Source organism: Dendropsophus ebraccatus, chromosome 9 (assembly GCF_027789765.1).
Source record: "Dendropsophus ebraccatus isolate aDenEbr1 chromosome 9, aDenEbr1.pat, whole genome shotgun sequence".
NCBI classification, from domain to species: domain Eukaryota; kingdom Metazoa; phylum Chordata; class Amphibia; order Anura; family Hylidae; genus Dendropsophus; species Dendropsophus ebraccatus.
In genome coordinates, this window is record NC_091462.1 from 2,892,480 (window position 1) to 2,913,541 (window position 21,062).

General features: G+C 49.8%; 1 protein-coding gene across 1 annotated transcript; it reads left to right on the forward strand.

The window, feature by feature from the left end:
* Nucleotides 1–6,625: 6,625 nt before the first annotated feature.
* LOC138801086 (ice nucleation protein-like) lies at nucleotides 6,626–17,323 on the forward strand. The gene is made up of 6 exons (XM_069983544.1): nucleotides 6,626–6,767; nucleotides 7,099–8,904; nucleotides 15,622–16,158; nucleotides 16,270–16,605; nucleotides 16,647–17,150; nucleotides 17,199–17,323. The coding sequence occupies exons 1-6, from the start codon at nucleotides 6,626–6,628 to the stop codon at nucleotides 17,321–17,323; spliced, it is 3,450 nt and encodes a 1,149-aa protein (XP_069839645.1).
* Nucleotides 17,324–21,062: the final 3,739 nt, after the last annotated feature.

The following is a 21,062-nucleotide window of genomic DNA, read 5'->3' on the forward strand; positions in this document are numbered from 1 at the left end:
CCAGCTGCTGCAGTGTTACCAGGGTTATACAGTTACTATACATTATATACCACATGCTGCTATACTATACAGTAACTTATATATCACATATCCAGCTTCTGTGTTATCAGGGTTATATAGTTACTATACATTATATACCACATGCTGATTGCTATACTGTACAGTAACTTATATATCACATATCCAGCTGCAGTGTTATCAGGGTTATACAGTTACTATACATTATACACCTCATGCTGCTATACTGCACAGTAACTTATATATCATATCCAGCTGCTGTGTTATCAGGGTTATACAGTTACTATACATTATACACCACATGCTGCTATACTGTACAGTAACTTATATATCACATATCCAGCTGCTGTGTTATCAGGGTTATACAGTTACTATACATTATATACCACATGCTGCTATACTGTACAGTAACTTATATATCACATATCCAGCTGCTGCTGTGTTATCAGGGTTATACAGTTACTATACATTATATACCACATGCTGCTACACTGTACAGTAACTTATATATCACATATCCAGCTGCTGCTGTGTTATCAGGGTTATACAGTTACTATACATTATATACCACATGCTGCTATACTGTACAGTAACATATATCACATATCCAGCTGCAGTGTTATCAGGGTTATACAGTTACTATACATTATATACCACCTGCTGCTATACTGTACAGTAACTTATATATCACATATCCAGCTGCTGTGTTATCAGGGTTATACAGTTACTATACATTATATACCACATGCTGCTATACTGTACAGTAACTTATATATCACATATCCAGCTGCTGCTGTGTTATCAGGGTTATACAGTTACTATACATTATACACCACATGCTGCTATACTGTACAGTAACTTATATATCACATATCCAGCTGCTGTGTTATCAGGGTTATACAGTTACTATACATTATATACCACATGCTGACTGCTATACTGTACAGTAACTTATATATCACATATCCAGCTGCTGTGTTATCAGGGTTATACAGTTACTATACATTATATACCACATGCTGCTATACTGTACAGTAACTTATATATCACAGATTCTGCTGCTTCTGAATGTTTCAACTCTTCTACATGTTATTCAGAATAATACATCATTATTTTTGGGGGGTGGAACCAATTGTCTGCATTTCTATGACTTCTTATGGGAGAATATTCTTTGGTATAAGAGTGGATTTGGATTAAAAGTACCGCCCCGGAACGGATTATACTCCTAATCCAAGGCACCACTGTACTATAATACTGCAGCATAGGTACAACTTAGGTACTTGTCATGGTGGCCGGAAGGGGTATGTGCCCATCCCTGGATGTATCAACACAGTCTTTTAGTTTAGTACAGTCGGGATGGGGCAGTGTGGGCACTGGGGGGGGGGGGATGGGGCAGTGTGGGCACTGGGGGGGGGATGGGGCAGTGTGGGCACTGGGGGGGGGGATGGGGCAGTGTGGGCACTGGGGGGGGGATGGGGCAGTGTGGGCACTGGGGGGGGGATGGGGCAGTGTGGGCACTGGGGGGGATGGGGCAGTGTGGGCACTGGCGGGGGGGATGGGGCAGTGTGGGCACTGGGGGGGGGATGGGGCAGTGTGGGCACTGGGGGGGGGATGGGGCAGTGTGGGCACTGGGGGGGGGGATGGGGCAGTGTGGGCACTGGGGGGGGGGATGGGGCAGTGTGGGCACTGGGGGGGGATGGGGCAGTGTGGGCACTGGGGGGGGGATGGGGCAGTGTGGGCACTGGGGGGGATGGGGCAGTGTGGGCACTGGCGGGGGGGATGGGGCAGTGTGGGCACTGGCGGGGGGGATGGGCAGCGTGGGCACTGGCGGGGGGGATGGGGCAGCGTGGGCACTGGCGGGGGGGATGGGGCAGCGTGGGCACTGGCGGGGGGATGGGGCAGCGTGGGCACTGGCGGGGGGATGGGGCAGTGTGGGCACTGGGGGAGTGGGGCAGTGTGGGCAGTTTGGGCACTGGGGGGATTGGGGCAGTGTGGGCATGGGGGGATGGGCAGTTTGGGCACTGGAGGGATGGGGCAATGTGTGCACTGGGGGGGCTGGGGCAGTGTGAGCACGGGGGGATTTGGGGCAGTGTAAGTACGGGGGGATGGGGCATTGTGGGCACTGGGGGATGAGGCAGTGGTAGGACGGGGGGATGGGACAGTGTGGGCACTGGGGGGATGGAGCAGTGTGGGCACTGAGGGGGGGATGGGGCATTGTGGGCACTTGGGGGGATGGGGCATTGTGGGCACTGAGGGGGGATGGGGCAGTATGGGCACTAGGGGGGATAGGGCAATGTGGGCACTGGGGGGGATGTGGCAGTGTGGGCACTGGGGGGGATGTGGCAGTATGGGCACTGAGGGGGGATGGGGCAGTGTGGGCACTGGGGGATGAGGCAGTGGTAGGACGGGGGGATGGGGCAGTGTGGGCACTGGGGGGATGGAGCAGTGTGGGCACTGAGGGGGGATGGGGCATTGTGGGCACTGAGGGGGGATGGGGCATTGTGGGCACTGAGGGGGGATGTGGCAGTATGGGCACTAGGGGGGATGTGGCAGTATAGGCACTGAGGGGGGATGGAGCAGTGTGGGCACTGGGGGGGATGTGGCAGTATGGGCACTGAGGGGGGATGGAGCAGTGTGGGCACTGAGGGGGGATGGGGCAGTATGGGCACTAGCTCCCACCGCATTATATATACCTCCAGGGGAGGAAGAATAAGTATCTAGTCTGTGATCGGCCACAGGAACCCAGGGACAAGCAGTGTGGCGCGTCCAGCTCAGGGACTGGCACATGATAAAACATCATACAGCAACAATACCAATAGAAAATAGGCAATACAGTTTTATAGCTAACCCTTTATAGCAGGGGTGGGGAACCTTTTCTATGTCGAGGGCCGGTCGGGCATTAATAAAATCATTCGAGGGCCGCATACCGTGTGCGGCAGTTAGTAGCGTGGGTTAGCAGCACCCGGGGCAAGGCAAAGTATTGTTCCCCTAGTGCCCCTGCTATTGTAGTTAACCCCCAGTGATGCCCCTTGTACCTGATGTGAATCCTTAGTGATGCCCTGTAACCAGAGTTAACCTCCAGTGATGCCCCTGGTAGCTGTAGTTAACCCCTTACTGATGTCCCTGGTAGTCTAGTTAACCCCCCAGTCATGTCCCTTGTGGCCTAGTTAACCCCCTTCCAGTCATGCCCCTGGTAGCCTAGTTAACCCCCCCAGTCATGTCCCTGGTAGCCTAGTTAACCCCCCTCCCCAGTCATGCCCCTGGTAGCCTAGTTACCCCCAGTGTCGGCCCAAATAAAAAAATAAACATCCCACTCCCCTTTCATCCGCTCCCACGCAGGTCCTCTTCTCTCCACTCTATTTTGTGCCGGTCTTCTCCTGCAGGCGGCACGCACAAATGACGTCATCGCGCATGGCCTGCAGGAGAAGAAAGACGTGCAGCGCTCTAGTGGGAAAGGGGCCGGCACTCACAGCATCCTCCTGGCAGCCGTCACAGATACAGGAGGATGCAGTGAGTGTCGGCTCCTTCCCCTTCAGAGCGCCGCACGTCACAGGGGAGCCGTGGGCCGCATCCGGAGGTGTTAGGTTCCGGATGCGGCCCACGGGTCGGAGTTTCCTCACCCCTGCTTTATAGCTTCTTCCTTTAGCTGTGCTGGATACACACTGACACCTGGTGGTGGGAGCACAAACTACATCCTTTATGCCCAGAGCATAAGAACACATAAGTCCCGACCTCCATCCACTATATAAGGCGGAGGACACCCACTGTGGGACACTGCACTCTCATCTTACCAGCAGCTCTGCTCGCTGACCCATTGACTTTAATGGGATGAGGTGCAGTACCAGTCCTGGCTGCTGGGATGGATGGAGCACTATGGTCCCCTCTCCAGAGGTCAGACCCCGGCCATCAAACCTCCCCCCACCCTGATGATAAGCTATGAAGGAGACCCCAATTACACAAATATAGATTATTCACACGGTGTTTGATTTAATACCCCCCCCCCCCCCAGGTCTAAACCTCCCGACATTCCGTACAAATCATCTGCGCTCCCTCTAATTGTCTCCGGACTTTTTCCAAATCGCTGTTTTTCATTCATTTTCACACTCAACGGAAAATTCGCATCATTTCTGCCCTTTAGAAAAACATCTTCCCAAAGCTCCTGCTTGTTATGTTTTGGCACAACAAAAGGTCAACGTTAACGTTTTCTCCAAACATGCGGCTTGCATCGCCCCCCCGCCCCACCGCACCCTCCCCCCCTCCTCGCACCACCCCCCCCTCTTAGATTTTATCTTACTGGAGGTTTCACCTGGGAAGATGCCACACATAGCTGAGCACTGATGTAGCAGAGCTGAGGCCGTCAATTAAAGGGGAACTCCACAGACAGGCAGAAAGAAGCCGGACGCTGCACCCAGTCAGCTCTGCCCCATTCAGACTATCCTCCCTTGGGCTGGGTTTTTATCCATAAATACGCTGCAGCAGAGTAGACACTAGAGACGAGAGGACTGCAGTGTGACACATAGGTGAAGTTCAGGCTCGTCCACACCGAACCTTAAACAAAGCGCACTAAAACAGTCGACCCTGCAGACCTTCAGCTGTTCAAGTGCAGTTCAAAAAATTTCCCCACAAGGGCCAAAATCCCGTCCAGCCAATCACTGACTGAGGCAGGGCAGCAGCAAAGCTAGTGATTGGCTGAGCGGGCTGGAGGCGGCCGTCCTTAAGGTGGGGGCTGTTTTGCAGCTCAGTTCCATTTAAGTGAATGTAGCTGGATTGTAATACCACACACAACTTAAGGACAGGGGTGGCGCTGTTTCTGGATAACCCCTTTATATCGATTGTTCCTCTTTGCCGGCAGTATACCCCGGTCTGCAGTGCCAGCAAATATATTAAGTCGCTTCTTTTATTATTTGTCCATATATAACAATGGGACGGAATTCTATTGACATTCCTATTGCTGAAAACACAAGATCCATCAACAGCATCCTGCTGATGGTCTCCATGACTCACAAAAACAGCAACCCAAAAAAATTATTATATAAACGAACAGATTGGGGGGCTTCCAGCTGCCGCCCGTAGGGCCGACGTCACTGACGGCTGACGCAACTATTTGATCACCTGTCGGAGAGGATATTTTCTGTGCTTCCATCTCCGTTGATTCATCTGCGGTGGAGAAATGGCGACTTTTAAAAGACGGATAAGGAAAAAAGTTCCTTCCTGTTTGAGAGCAGCTGTTTTCCTCGGAGACTCATCAAACGTTGCCTCAGCCTCATCGCGGGACATATTTAGAAAAAAAACCCACACATCTTTCCAGTGTGTGGTCCGAGCGATTAGCGGAGGGAAGAAAGAATTCCTGTTCTTAATTGGTAAATTTGTCCCCGGGGCCAGAGGTCGACCTGCAAACACTTACCCGACCCTGGAAGGATGACATGAAGAACGGTGTAGATGCAAGATAAAAACAACCTGCAAAAAGATGGAAAATACAATGAAAACACAAACCAGTTGTGGTCCAAACGGACTGATTCTCCTTAGGTATCGAGACGCAGGGCACCTATCCAACCCTAACAGGTCCTGTTCAGCACACTCAGGGGGGTCCCTGGGTAACTAGGACTCTCTTCATAGTTAGAGTCTGTGGTCATACACTCAGTGTTACTGGGACGTGAGAGTTTACATTCCCATTGTTAAATGATTCATTGAAAAGTTGCACCCAGTTTCTAGGTAACCTCCATGTTTCCCTATGGGATACAACTTGGCAAAAATCCCAAAATCCGACCCAGGCTCCACGCAACTTTTTCACCTTTCGGAAATGTTGAAGTTGCACTGGAGTCACAGAAATGATGCAGCTAAAGCTACCAAAGTCAGGTTGGCCCAGAGACACAAGCAGCAGGGCGGCTCAGAGACACAAGCACCAGGGCGGCTAAGAGACACAAGTAGCAGGGCGGCTCAGAGACACAAGCAGCAGGGCGGCTCAGAGACACAAGCAGCAGGGCGGCTCAGAGACATAAACACCAAGGCGGCCCAGAGACACAAGCAGCAGGGCGGCTCAGAGACATAAACACCAAGGCGGCTCAGAGACATAAGCACCAGGGCGGCTAAGAGACACAAGTAGCAGGGCGGCTCAAAGACACAACCAGCAGGACGTCCCAGAGACACAAGCACCAGGGCGGCTCAGAGACACAAGTAGCAGGGCGGCTCAAAGACACAACCAGCAGGACGTCCCAGAGACACAAGCACCAGGGCGGCTCAGAGACATAAGCACCAGGGCGGCTCAGAGACACAAGCAGCAGAGCGGCTCAGAGACATAAGCACCAGGGCTGCTCAGAGACACAAGTAGCAGGGCGGCTCAAAGACACAGCCAGCAGGACGTCCCAGAGACACAAGTAGCAGGGTGGCTCAGAGACACAAGCAGCAGAGCGGCTCAGAGACACAAGCAGCAGAGCGGCTCAGAGACACAAGCAGCAGGGCGGCTCAGAGACACAAGCAGCAGGGCGTCCCAGAGACAAAAGCAGCAGAGCGGCCGAGAGACATAAACACCAGGGCGGTTTAGAGACACAAGCAGCAGGGCGTCCCAGAGACACAAGCAGCAGGATGTCCCAGAGACACAGGCAGCAGAATGACCCAGAGACAAAAATACCAGGGCGGCTCAGAGACGGAAGCAGCAGGGCGGTTCAGAGACACAAGTAGCAGAGCGGCCCAGAGACACAGGCAGCAGGACGGCCCAGAGACACAAGCACCAGGGAGGTCCAGAGACACAAGTAGCAGGGCGGCTCAGAGACACAAGCAGCAGGGCGGCTCAGAGACATAAACACCAGGGCGGCTCAGAGACATAAGCACCAGAACGGCTCAGAGACACAAGTAGCAGGGCGGCCCAGAGACACAAGCAGCAGGGCGGTCAGAGACACAAGCAGCAGGGCGTCCCAGAGACACAAGTAGCAGGGCGGCCCAGAGACACAAGCAGCAGGGCGTCCCAGAGACACAAGTAGCAGGGCGGCCCAGAGACACAAGCAGCAGGGCGTCCCAGAGACACAAGCAGCAGGGCGGCTCAGAGACATAAACACCAGGGCGGCTCAGAGACATAAGCACCAGAGCGGCTCAGAGACACAAGCAGCAGGGCGGCCGAGAGACATAAACACCAGGGCGGCTCAGAGACACAAGCAGCAGGACGTCCCAGAGACACAAGCAGCAGGACGTCCCAGAGACACAAACACCAGGGCAGCTCAGAGACAAAAATACCAGGGCGGCTCAGAGACAAAAATACCAGGGCGGCTCAGAGACGGAAGCAGCAGGGCGGTTCAGAGACACAAGCAGCTGGGCGGTCCATAGACACAAGCAGCTGGGCGGTCCATAGACACAAACACCAGGGCGGCCCAGAGACAGAAGCAGCAAGGCGGCGCAGAGACAAACACCAGGGCGGCCCAAAGACACAGGCAGCAGGACGGCCCAGAGACACAAGCACCAGGGCGGCTCGGAGACAGAAGCAGCAGGGCAGCCTAGAGACAAAACCAGCAAAGCGGCCCAGAGACACAAGCAGCAGGGCAGACCCAGAGACACAAGCAGCAGGATGGCCCAGAGACACAAGCACCAGGGCGGCCCAGAGACACAAGCACCAGGGTGGCCCAGAGACAAACACCAGAGCGGCCCAGAGACACAAGCACCAGGGCGGCCCAGAGACACAAACACCAGGGCGGCTCAGAGACACAAGTGCCAGGGCGGTCAGAGACAAACACCAGGGCGGCTCAGAGACACAAGCAGCAGGGCGGTCAGAGACACAAACACCAGGGCGGCTCAGAGACACAAACACCAGGGCGGCTCAGAGACACAAGCAGCAGGGCGGTCAGAGACGCAAACATCCGGGCGGCTTAGAGACACAAACACCAGGACGGCCCAGAGACACAAGCAGTAGAGCCGCCCAGAGACACAAGCACCAGGGCGGCTCAGAGACACAAGCACCAGGGCGGCTCAGAGAGACAAACACCAGGGCGGCTCAGAGAGACAAACACCAGGGCGGCTCAGAGAGACAAACACCAGGGCGGCCCAGAGACACAAGCACCAGGGCGGCTCAGAGACACAAGCACCAGGGCGGCTCAGAGAGACAAACACCAGGGCGGCCCAGAGACACAAGCACCAGGGCGGCTCAGGGACACAAGCAGCAGGACGTTCCAGAGATACAAGCACCAGGGCGGCTCAGAGACACAAGCACCCAGGCGGCTCAGAGAGACAAACACCAGGGCGGCTCAGAGACACAAACACCAGGACGGCTCAGAGACATAAGCACCAGGGCGGCCCAGAGACACAAGCAGCAGAGCGGCTCAGAGACACAAGCACCAGGGCGGCTCAGAGACACAAGCACCAGGGCGGCTCAGAGAGACAAACACCAGGGCGGCCCAGAGACACAAGCACCAGGGCGGCTCAGAGACACAAGCACCAGGGCGGCTCAGAGACAAACACCAGGGCGGCCCAGAGACACAGGCAGCAGGGCGGCCCAGAGACACAAGCAGCAGGGCGGCCGAGAGACACAAGCAGCAGAGCGGCTCAGAGACACAAGCACCAGGGCAGCTCAGAGACACAAGCACCAGGGCGGCTCAGAGACACCGGCAGCAGGGCGGCCGAGAGACACAAGCACCAGGGCGGCTCAGAGACACAAGCAGCAGGGCGGCTCAGAGACACAGGCAGCAGGGCGGCCGAGAGACACAAGCAGCAGAGCGGCTCAAAAACACAAAGATGAATTCTATAAATGTTCAGATTGCTTCAATGGATCTTCAAGGAATATTGCAGAATGTTCTGTTGTGGTGACAACCAGCAGGAAATATACGACAGAGAGAATGAACTGCGTTTCAGAACATTCAGATTTCCAATATTGCAAAAGAAATTTGTTTGCACAAAGACATGACGGTAAGTTGCTACAATAGTCGGACATGATGGTGACGATGAAGAATTGTCTGTAGTCCTTCTTGTATGTAATATTGTCCTGGATAACAAAGAGCGGATGGCTGTTATCTCCCAGACACAGCACCCCACCTGTCCATGTATTGCAGATGGTTCAGCCTCCAGCTATCTCTCTCTCTTCTATACCTGCTCGCCTGAGTGCCCATGGGTTTTGAATAGAGAGGAGGGGTGATTGAAATCCACCATGTGTAATCCTTCTGTCCACCACCAATGTCTAGGGTTGGAAGACCACCAAACACATGAGATGCCTCCACATATCTACTGTGTATGGCCAATAATCCTGTGCAACCCCAGACCCCGTATGTAGATGACGTTCTCTGGCTCATTCTTGGTTGGAATCTCTAGCATGGAGCTAGTATCTTTCTATATTTTTCCCTCTTGTACTATTCGTGGCCCCAGACAACCTTCTCCACCTTGTTGGTCTTGACTTTTCTGATGAAATTGTCTGTAATCACCTTATATTCTTGCCTTAGATCTCTCACAACACATGTCACCAGTCTGTGAGCACTCCAGGTGCCCCAGCCTAAGGACCAGGTCAAGAAATGTTCTGTCCTCTTAGGGGTTGAGTGAAGAAAGACGTATGTCTTGGTCAGCGCCCTTCAGGTCCTGCTGGTTGGTGGACTGGTGTCGGCATTACTCTCTATGTAGAATAGGGGTGGGCAGGGCAGGGACCGGACCTGGCTCCATCCATACCTGTTGTGCCTGATTGGTGAGCATCGACCTGCGTGGACAGATACCCCTGAGCTATAGAGCGCCCTCTATGCATTTTGTTCTGTACCTCTTCTACCGCCATTCATTCCCATTCAGTAGAGTCCAGGACATCACTATCGATGACGATGAGAAGGCGACATCATGTTGTTCTGGGCAGATACCCCCTCTTATGTCACAATTGGCCATCCGCCTATTGATTTAGACTTGATTGGCAGAAAATGCCAAAACAGATAGAAGACTTGGAGTCCGTCTGCTGTGACCATGTGATCTGGGATACATGTCAATGCACCAGGAGCTAATCCAAGCGTCTGAAGCTGAGGTTATCTTCTTCTATGGATATCTATGAAAGCCAAGCTCATCACGAGGCCTCATGGACTCGGGCAATGCATCAATGATGAGGCCATGGTTTTCTCAGAAACCCGTGCGGTACACGGAAAGGCTGATACGCCAAGCTCCACAACATCCATCCCGCTCTTCACTTAGCATTTTTCTTCATACTTATTTTTTTCCCTCAAATTATATTCTAAAAGGAAAGAAGTCCACGAGGAGCAGGATAAAAATACACTGGGGTCCATCACCGGGAGAAAGCTGCGCGTAGATAGTGAAGCTCGCAGCAGATGTCTCAGGGTTGACATCAGTCTTGAACAGTATCACATAGACTCCTTGTTGTCACAGCTGCAGTGACTAAGCTGAAGTCTTGGCTTCCTCGGGAGTTGGCCGTTCCTTCGTAGGTGGACTCCGAGCTGAGCCAGCATTACTGAGCTTCTGCAATGGTGCCTCCAGCCATGGCCAAGTCTCCAATCTACACCACCCTCCCATCCATCTATCCATCGGGGAGAACCGGATATCTCAGTAATGGAGAATAATTGGGTTACTGGCAATCTTAGATTCAGATGAAGATTTTCCTGCACTTAGATGGGAAAGGTTAATAATATAAACCATGGCAGGGAATCTGCTGGAGAACATCATCATGCGGTCAGATCTCCAGCAGGAGAAAGTCCACGACCCGGGAAGATTTTCTAACCCTTTCCTAGTTAGACAACATTCTGCTGCAAAGCTGTACGTTTTCCTGACCCCTATAATAAGAATGAGATTCCCTGACACTCGGATGAGAGAACGCTGGGCTCCCGCCCAAGGACTCGGCCACTGACGTAAGGAGCAGGTTCTTTGGTGGATTACAGGACCCGAGGGGTTAAGCGTGCAAGCTGGAAAGTATGGCCAAGAAGACAAGAAGTTCTGACAATAAGCAGAAGGTTTTAATGTCCCCCTGAGGTGGAGGATTAACCTTCCTACCTTGTGATTGCCAAAATGACGGCCGAGCCAAGCTGCTGAAATCTCCATGTTCACAACTTCACGGAGAGATTATATAGGAGGTGCCGGAGAAAGAGAGACGGAAATCGTGCCGCACCGGACCATGTATGCGACGGCCGCACTGCACTACTGCTGGACGCTAAACGCATCTGTTTATTGGAAAAAACGGATTTAAAAAAACGGCTGTAATTGTGTACGTGTGTGCGGGTTACCATTCACTTACATAGTAAATAAAAAAACCCAAATCAGAACACATTGAAGTGGATATCTTATTTCTTGTAGACTAGGCAACCCATAGCTGAGGACGTTCAAAAAGGGATCCATTACACGGACTTCAGTGTGCACCAATATATATATAGAGGCAGTATTATAGTGGTTATATCCCTGTATATAGGAGCAGTATTATAGTAGTATATTCCTGTATATAGGAGCAGTATTATAGTAGTTATATTCCTGTATATAGGAGCAGTATTATAGTAGTATATCCCTGTATATAGGAGCAGTATTATAGTAGTTATATTCCTGTATATAGGAGCAGTATTATAGTAGTATATTCCTGTATATAGGAACAGTATTATAGTAGTTATATCCCTGTATATAGGGAGCAGTATTATAGTAGTTATATTCCTGTATATAGGAGCAGTATTATAGTAGTTATATTCCTGTGTATAGGGGGCAGTATTATAGTAGTTATATTCCTGTATATAGGAGCAGTATTATAGTAGTTATATTCCTGTATATAGGAGCAGTATTATAGTAGTTATATCCCTGTATATAGGAGCAGTATTATAGTAGTTATATTCCTGGATATAGGAGCAGTATTATAGTAGTATATTCCTGTATATAGGAGCAGTATTATAGTAGTTATATTCCTGTATATAGGAGCAGTATTATAGTAGTTATATTCCTGTATATAGGAGCAGTATTATAGTAGTATATCCCTGTATATAGGAGCAGTATTATAGTAGTTATATTCCTGTATATAGGAGCAGTATTATAGTAGTATATTCCTGTATATAGGAACAGTATTATAGTAGTTATATCCCTGTATATAGGGAGCAGTATTATAGTAGTTATATTCCTGTATATAGGAGCAGTATTATAGTAGTATATCCCTGTATATAGGAGCAGTATTATAGTAGTTATATTCCTGTATATAGGAGCAGTATTATAGTAATTATATAATAAGGAGGACAACAAATCCAGCACTCTTTAATACAGTGCAACTAGTTTGAGCTTATTCCATAAAGGTGGAGGTGCAGGGAGAAGATGGAATCAGGTGCAGGAGTCCCTGGGTCGGGTGTATTGCAGAAGTCTCTGTACTGTGTCTAGCGCTGCCAGCACATCATCTTTATTATCCTTCTTTTTCTATGATCAGTCATTCATCTTCTCATATTTCCTGGGTGACACTCAGAGTAAAGGCCACAGAATGAAAAAAAAACACAAAATAAAAATGATAGAAGAATCTTACAGGAAAATAATGACCGGCCCTTTAAATGAAAACCAGGTTGTGAGCAGCACCTCAGATGGAGGATAAATCAGGTCTCCTTCATCTCCGGATCTCACTAAGTGTCTCCCATATGTTTCTTATTTTATTCCCACAAAAGGAAAAGAAATATGAGAAAAAAATAGCTTGAAACTGAAAAAGTTCTTAAAGGGGTAGATCAGTACAGGATCCGCAGCAGATATGTAATGTAAGTCTGCGCTCACACATGCAGGATCCGCAGCAGATATGTAATGGAAGGCTGCGCTCACACATGCAGGATCCGCAGTAGATATGTAATGTAAGGCTGCGCTCACACATGCAGGATCCGCAGCAGATATGTAATGTAAGGTTGCGCTCACACATGCAGGATCCGCAGCAGATATGTAATGTAAGGCTGCGCTCACACATGCAGGATCCGCAGCAGATATGTAATGTAAGGCTGCGCTCACAGGTGCAGGATCCGCAGCAGATATGTAATGTAAGGCTGCGCTCACAGGTGCAGGATCCGCAGCAGATATGTAATGTAAGGCTGCGCTCACACATGCAGGATCCGCAGCAGATATGTAATGGAAGGCTGCGCTCACACATGCAGGATCCGCAGCAGATATGTAATGTAAGGCTGCGCTCACACATGCAGGATCCGCAGCAGATATGTAATGTAAGGCTGCGCTCAGATATACAGGATCCGCAGCAGATATGTAATGTAAGTCTGTGCTCACACATGCAGGATCCGCAGCAGATATATAATGGAAGGCTGCGCTCACACATGCAGGATCCGCAGCAGATATGTAATGTAAGGCTGCGCTCACAGGTGCAGGATCCGCAGCAGATATATAATGTAAGGCTGTGCTCACACATGCAGGATCCGCAGCAGATATGTAATGGAAGGCTGCGCTCACACATGCAGGATCCGCAGCAGATATGTAATGTAAGGCTGCGCTCACACATGCAGGATCCGCAGCAGATATGTAATGTAAGGCTGCGCTCAGATATACAGGATCCGCAGCAGATATGTAATGTAAGTCTGCGCTCACACATGCAGGATCCGCAGCAGATATATAATGGAAGGCTGCGCTCACACATGCAGGATCCGCAGCAGATATGTAATGTAAGGCTGCGCTCACACATGCAGGATCCGCAGCAGATATGTAATGTAAGGCTGCGCTCACAGGTGCAGGATCCGCAGCAGATATGTAATGTAAGTCTGCGCTCACACATGCAGGATCCGCAGCAGATATGTAATGTAAGTCTGCGCTCACACATGCAGGATCCGCAGCAGAAATGTAATGTAAGGCTGCGCTCACACATGCAGGATCCGCAGCAGATATGTAATGTAAGGCTGCGCTCACACATGCAGGATCCGCAGCAGATATGTAATGTAAGGCTGCACTCACACATGCAGGATCCGCAGCAGATATGTAATGTAAGGCTGCGCTCACAGGTGCAGGATCCGCAGCAGATATGTAATGTAAGGCTGCGCTCACACATGCAGGATCCGCAGCAGATATGTAATGTAAGGCTGCGCTCACAGGTGCAGGATCCGCAGCAGATATGTAATGTAAGGCTGCGCTCACACATGCAGGATCCGCAGCAGATATGTAATGTAAGGCTGCACTCACAGGTGCAGGATCCGCAGCAGATATGTAATGTAAGGCTGCGCTCACACATGCAGGATCCGCAGCAGATATGTAATGTAAGGCTGCACTCACAGGTGCAGGATCCGCAGCAGATATGTAATGTAAGGCTGCGCTCACACATGCAGGATCCGCAGCAGATATGTAATGTAAGGCTGCGCTCACACATTGGCTCCCTTCCTGTCAGTCACTCCTGTGGGAAGGGTTTTCCCTGCGGTCACAAGTGGCCGCTCTGTCCTTGTGGTGTCGGTGCTGCAGTGACATCACTGGAGCATCGGCGCCAAGACAAGGGGAGCGCGGCCTCTTGTGACCGCAGGGAAAACACTTCCCACAAGAGTGACTGACAGGAAGGGAGCCAATGGCGGCCACAAGAGTGAAGAGAAGAGGAGACGCCCAGACCCAGGTGAGAATAAGTGTTTGTTTTATTGTGTTATATACTATATGGGAGGGGGAGCACTCAGGGGCCTGTGTAACTGGGGGAGCGCACAGTGGGCATCTATATAAATGGGGGGAGCACACAGTGGGGCTATATATCGGGGAAGACACAGGGGGGCTATATATAACTGGGGGAACACACAGGGGGGCTATAGACTACTGGGGCTTCACAGAGGGGTCTATATACTACTTGAGTCAGCACATAGGGGGTCTATATACTACTTGGGGCAGCAGAATGGGGTCTATATACAACTGGGGAAACACACAGGAGGTCTATATCCAAATGGGGGAGCACACAGGGGGGCTATATACTTCTGGGAAGCACACAGGGGGTCTATATACTACAGGGGTAGCACACAGGGGGTCTATATACTACTGCGGTAGCACACAGGGGTCTATATACTACTGGTGGGGCACACAGGCGGTCTATATACTACTGGGGGAACACAAAGAGGGTCTATATACTACTGGTAGGGCACACAGGGGGTCTATATACTACTGGGGGCAGCACACAGGGGGTCTATATATAACGGGAAGCACACAGGGGGTCTATATATAACTGGGGGAGCACACAGGGGGTCTATATACTGCTGGAGGAGCACACAGTGGTCTATATACTACTGGGGGATCACACAGGGATCTATATATTACTGGTGGAGCACACAGGGGGTCTATATACTACTGGGGGAACCACACAGGGGGTTTATATATTACTGGAGGAGCACACAGGGGTCTATATCCAAGTGGGGGAGCACACAGGAGGTCTATATCCAAGTGGGGGAGCACACAGGAGGGCTACATACCACTGAGGGAGCACACAGGGGGTCTATATACTAGTGGGGGAGCACACAGGGAGTATATGCAACTGGGGGCAGCACACGGGGTATATACGACTGGGGGCAGCACACAGGGGGTCTATATACTTTTGGGGGAGCACTCGGGGGGGTCTACATAATACTGGGGTAGCACACAGGGGGTCTATATACTACTGGGGTAGCACACAGGGGTCTATATACTACTGGTGGGGCACACAGGGGGTCTATATACTACTGGGGTAGCACACAGGGGGTCTATATACTACTGAAGGGAGGGGCAATGAACGGAGTGCAGACTGGATCGATGAGCGGAGCGCGGACTGGAGCGAAGAGCGGAGCGCGGACTGGAGCGATGAGCGGAGCGCGGACTGGAGCGATGAGCGGAGCGCGGACTGGAGCGATGAGCGGAGCGCGGACTGGAGCGATGAGCGGAGCGCGGACTGGAGCGATGAGCGGAGCGCGGACTGGAGCGATGAGCGGAGCGCGGACTGGAGCGATGAGCGGAGCGCGGACTGGAGCGATGAGCGGAGCGCGGACTGGAGCGATGAGCGGAGCGCGGACTGGAGCGATGAGCGGAGCGCGGACTGGAGCGATGAGCGGAGCGCATACTGGGGCGATGAAACGAGCGCAGACTGGAGCGATGAGCAGAGCGCAGACTGGAGCGATGAGCAGAGCGCAGACTGGAGCGATGAGCAGAGCGCAGACTGGAGCGATGAGCAGAGCGCAGAATGGAGAGATGAGCAGAGCGCAGACTGGAGTCATGAGCAGAATGCAGACGTGAGAGATGAGCGGAGTGCAGACTGGAATGGTGAGCAGAGCGCGGACTGGAGCGATGAGCAGAGCTATGGACCGAGGTGAGGAGCTGACCGTGGACCCAGGTGATGAGCTGACCGATGTGATAAGCTGACCGTGGACGCAGGTGATGAGCTGACCGTGGACCCAGGTGATGAGCTGAACGTGGACCGAGGTGATGAGCTGACCGTGCACCGAGGTAATGAGCTGAAGGTGCACCGATGTGATGAGCTGACCGTGGACCGAGGTGATGAGCTGACCGTGGACCGAGGTGATGAGCTGACCGTGGACCTAGGTGATGAGCTGACCGTGGACCTAGGTGATGAGCTGAACGTGGACCGAGGTGATGAGCTGACCGTGCACCGAGGTGATGAGTTGACAGTGGACCTAGGTGATGAGCTGACCGTGGACCGAGGTGATGCGCTGATCGTGGAGCGAGGTGATGAGCTGACCGTGGACCCAGGTGATGAGCTGACCGTGGTGATGAGCTGACCGTGGACCGAGGTGAGGAGCTGACCGTGGACCCAGGTGATGAGCTGACCGTGGACCCAGGTGATGAGCTGACCGTGGACCGAGGTGATGAGCTGACCGTGGACCGAGGTGATGAGCTGACCGTGGACCCAGGTAATGAGCTGAAGGTGCACCGATGTGATGAGCTGACCGTGGACCGAGGTGATGAGCTGACCGTGGACCTAGTTGATGAGCTGATCGTGGACCGAGGTGATGAGCTGACCGTGGACCGAGGTGATGAGCTGACCGTGGACCCAGGTGATGAGCTGAACGTGGACCGAGGTGATGAGCTGACCGTGCACCGAGGTGATGAGTTGACAGTGGACCTAGGTGATGAGCTGACCGTGTACCGAGATGATGAGCTGACCGTGCACCGAGGTGATGAGCTGACCGTGCACCGAGGTGATGAGCTGACCGTGGACCGAGGTGATGAGCTGTCCGTGGACCGAGGTGATGAGCTGACCGTGGACCGAGGTGATGAGCTGACCGTGGACCTAGGTGATGAGCTGAGCGCTGACTGAGGTGATGAGCTGACCGTGGACCCAGGTGATGAGCTGACCGTGGACCGAGGTGATGAGCTGACCGTGGACCGAGGTGATGAGCTGACCGTGGACCGAGGTGATGAGCTGACCGTGCACCGAGGTGATGAGCTGACCGTGGTGATGAGCTGACCGTGGACCGAGGTGATGAGCTGACCGTGGACCGAGGTGATGAGCTGACCGTGGACCGAGGTGATGAGCTGAGCGCTGACTGAGGTGATGAACTGAGCACAGACCAAGATGATGATCTGAGTGTGGACCATGAGTGTAAGCCACGACGTCCACAGAAAGTCATCATGTCCCCATAGCAGTGCCAGTCATACTGGCCTGATACAAAGTTGAATGAGAACTCTGGTGAAATTGAAAAACCCAGTGCTAGTAGGGGTGTAAATGAACATAAAGAAGCTATACTTACCCACCCCTGTGCCCCCGCAGTGCTGCCTTACCGTGCACAGACCCCCTGGCATACTCCTGCAGATCCCACTCCGGCTGAGGAACGCCCACCCATCCATTCATCCAGTAACTGGGTGGGACACCGCTGCAGTCAGTGATTTGCTGAGCGGGCACTTCCTGTGTAAACGGTGAGGCAGAGGCATGGGGATGGGTAAGTATAGCTGCTTTATTATATTCCCCCACACCTCTGCCAGCATGGGGGTTTTCATTTATGCCAGAGTACTTTTTTTTATCATAATAAGCTATAAAGTCATAAAGTGCCATAACATTTCCATCCTAAGTGCCTCATAACAGTGCCAGCCAAATGATAGCGCCTCGTCATAGTAAATGCCATCATGCCCCAAATCTGAGCTACAGTCCTCCCCCCCCAACACTGCCAAACACTTACCACATCCTTCCCTAATGGGGAAACATATTCTAAAGCCTTATAAGTGTCAATGATAGTGCTCAAGTGCCAGTGATAGTGCCAACCAGTGTGATGGTGCCAACACAAGTGCCGATAATAGTGGCTCACAAGTGCCAATTATAATGCACCACATGTGCCAATGGTAGTGCTCTCATGAGTGCCAATAATAGTGTCGCACAAGAGCCAATGATAGTGCTCTCACAACTGCCAGTGATAGTGCCCTACAAGCGCCAGTGATAGTGCCCTACAAGCGCCAGTGATAGTGCTCTCACAAGTGTGAATGTTAGTGCCAACCAAATGCAAATGATGGTGCTCTCACAAGTGCCAATAATAGTGTCTCACAACTGCCAATGATAGTGCCCTACAAGTGCCAATGATAGTGCCAACCAAATGTGAGTGATTTATAAACAATAGTTCCAATGGACACTTAAATAATTAGTCCAATATATCATATGATCATATCTTATAGGTTTCTACAAAACATTATACACCACAAAGCTAAACTTTTCAAATATAATTTTTATTACCATGATTAAAAAATCTCATAACATTAAAGTGCACAAAGGACCCAGTAAAGGCGGACAGATACCACAGTAAAAAAGTCACATAATCACATAGACAAATTTGGGTAAGCGTGTTGCATTGTAAGTATACGCACATGTAGTGTATCCACATGGCCTCAGGGCTGCTAACACGCAGACAACATAACCTGAGACTGTCTACAGTCCAGCTAACGCTTACCCATGGTGGAATCTGATGTGGACCGACATTACCCCGAGCGATACCGAAAAAAACGGTGCGGAGAGATTCAGAGATGACAAACATTCTCCGCTCATCTACGTTCATTGTGTTCCGGCTGGAGGAGTCATGGCTGACGGCGCTGTGATTCACCAGACAGTCATACGGAGTCCGGAACGTTCATCTTCTGAAGGTGACGGGAGACGCAGGGAGCAGCAGGACGGTTATAATAGTCAACATCCTGTATATAATAAGAAACACACGGGGAGGCCTTGTAGTCAGCGCTGAGCAATTATCTGAGCAGCCACCGCCGCATCTGATGTGTCCGGATACATGAGCGGTATTATGTAACTAGCAGTATGTGTAACCAGAGTGGCAGCCGACCCACCCCCCCCCCCACCCGCACAAACATGTCCCGAACTACGAGGGGAATCCCTGCAACTCCCCATAGTACAGACGGAACACAGTAATAGTACTGTATATAGGAGCAGTATTATAGTAGTTATATTCCTGTATATAGGAGCAGTATTATAGTAGTTATATCCCTGTATATAGGAGCAGTATTATAGTAGTTATATTCCTGTATATAGGAGCAGTATTATAGTAGTTATATCCCTGTATATAGGAGCAGTATTATAGTAGTATATTCCTGTATATAGGAGCAGTATTATAGTAGTTATATTCCTGTATATAGGAGCTGTATTATAGTAGTTATATTCCTGTATATAGGAGCAGTATTATAGTAGTTATATCCCTGTATATAGGAGCAGTATTATAGTAGTTATATTCCTGTATATAGGAGCAGTATTATAGTAGTTATATCCCTGTATATAGGAGCAGTATTATAGTAGTTATATTCCTGTATATAGGGAGCAGTATTATAGTAGTTATATTCCTGTATATAGGGAGCAGTATTATAGTAGTATATTCCTGTATATAGGGAGCAGTATTATAGTAGTTATATCCCTGTATATAGGGGGCAGTATTATAGTAGTTATATTCCTGTATATAGGGAGCAGTATTATAGTAGTTATATTCCTGTATATAGGGAGCAGTATTATAGTAGTATATTCCTGTATATAGGAGAAGTATTATAGTAGTTATATCCCTGTATATAGGAGCAGTATTATAGTAGTTATATCCCTGTATATAGGAGCAGTATTATAGTAGTTATATCCCTGTATATAGGAGCAGTATTATAGTAGTTATATCCCTGTATATAGGAGCAGTATTATAATAGTTATATTCCTGTATATAGGAGCAGTATTATAGTAGTATATCCCTGTATATAGGAGGCAGTATTATAGTAGTATATTCCTGTATATAGGGAGCAGTATTATAGTAGTATATCCCTGTATATAGGGAGCAGTATTATAGTAGTTATATCCCTGTATATAGGAGCAGTATTATAGTAATATATTCCTGTATATAGGAGCAGTATTATAGTAGTATATTCCTGTATATAGGAGCAGTATTATAGTAGTATATTCCTGTATATAGGAGCAGTATTATAGTAGTTATATCCCTGTATATAGGAGCAGTATTATAGTAGTATATTCCTGTATATAGGAGCAGTATTATAGTAGTTATATCCCTGTATATAGGAGCAGTATTATAGTAGTATATTCCTGTATATAGGAGCAGTATTATAGTAGTTATATTCCTGTATATAGGAGCAGTATTATAGTAGTATATTCCTGTATATAGGAGCAGTATCATAGTAGTATATTCCTGTATATAGGGAGCAGTATTATAGTAGTTATATTCCTGTATATAGGAGCAGTATTATAGTAGTTATATTCCTGTATATAGGAGCAGTATTATAGTAGTTATATCCCTGTATATAGGAGCAGTATTATATTAGTATATCCCTGTATACAGGAGCAGTATTATAGTAGTTATATTCCTGTATACAGGAGCAGTATTATAGTAGTTATATTCCTGTATATAGGAGCAGTATTATAGTAGTTATATCCCTGTATATAGGAGCAGTATTATAGTAGTTATATTCCTGTATATAGGAGCAGTCTTATAGTAGTTATATTCCTGTATATAGGGGCAGTATTATAGTAGTTATATTCCTGTATACAGGAGCAGTATTATAGTAGTTATATCCCTGTATATAGGAGCAGTATTATAGTAGTTATATTCCTGTATATAGGGGCAGTATTATAGTAGTATATTCCTGTATATAGGAGCAGTATTATAGTAGTATATTCTTGTATATAGGAGCAGTATTATAGTAGTTATATTCCTGTATATAGGAGCAGTATT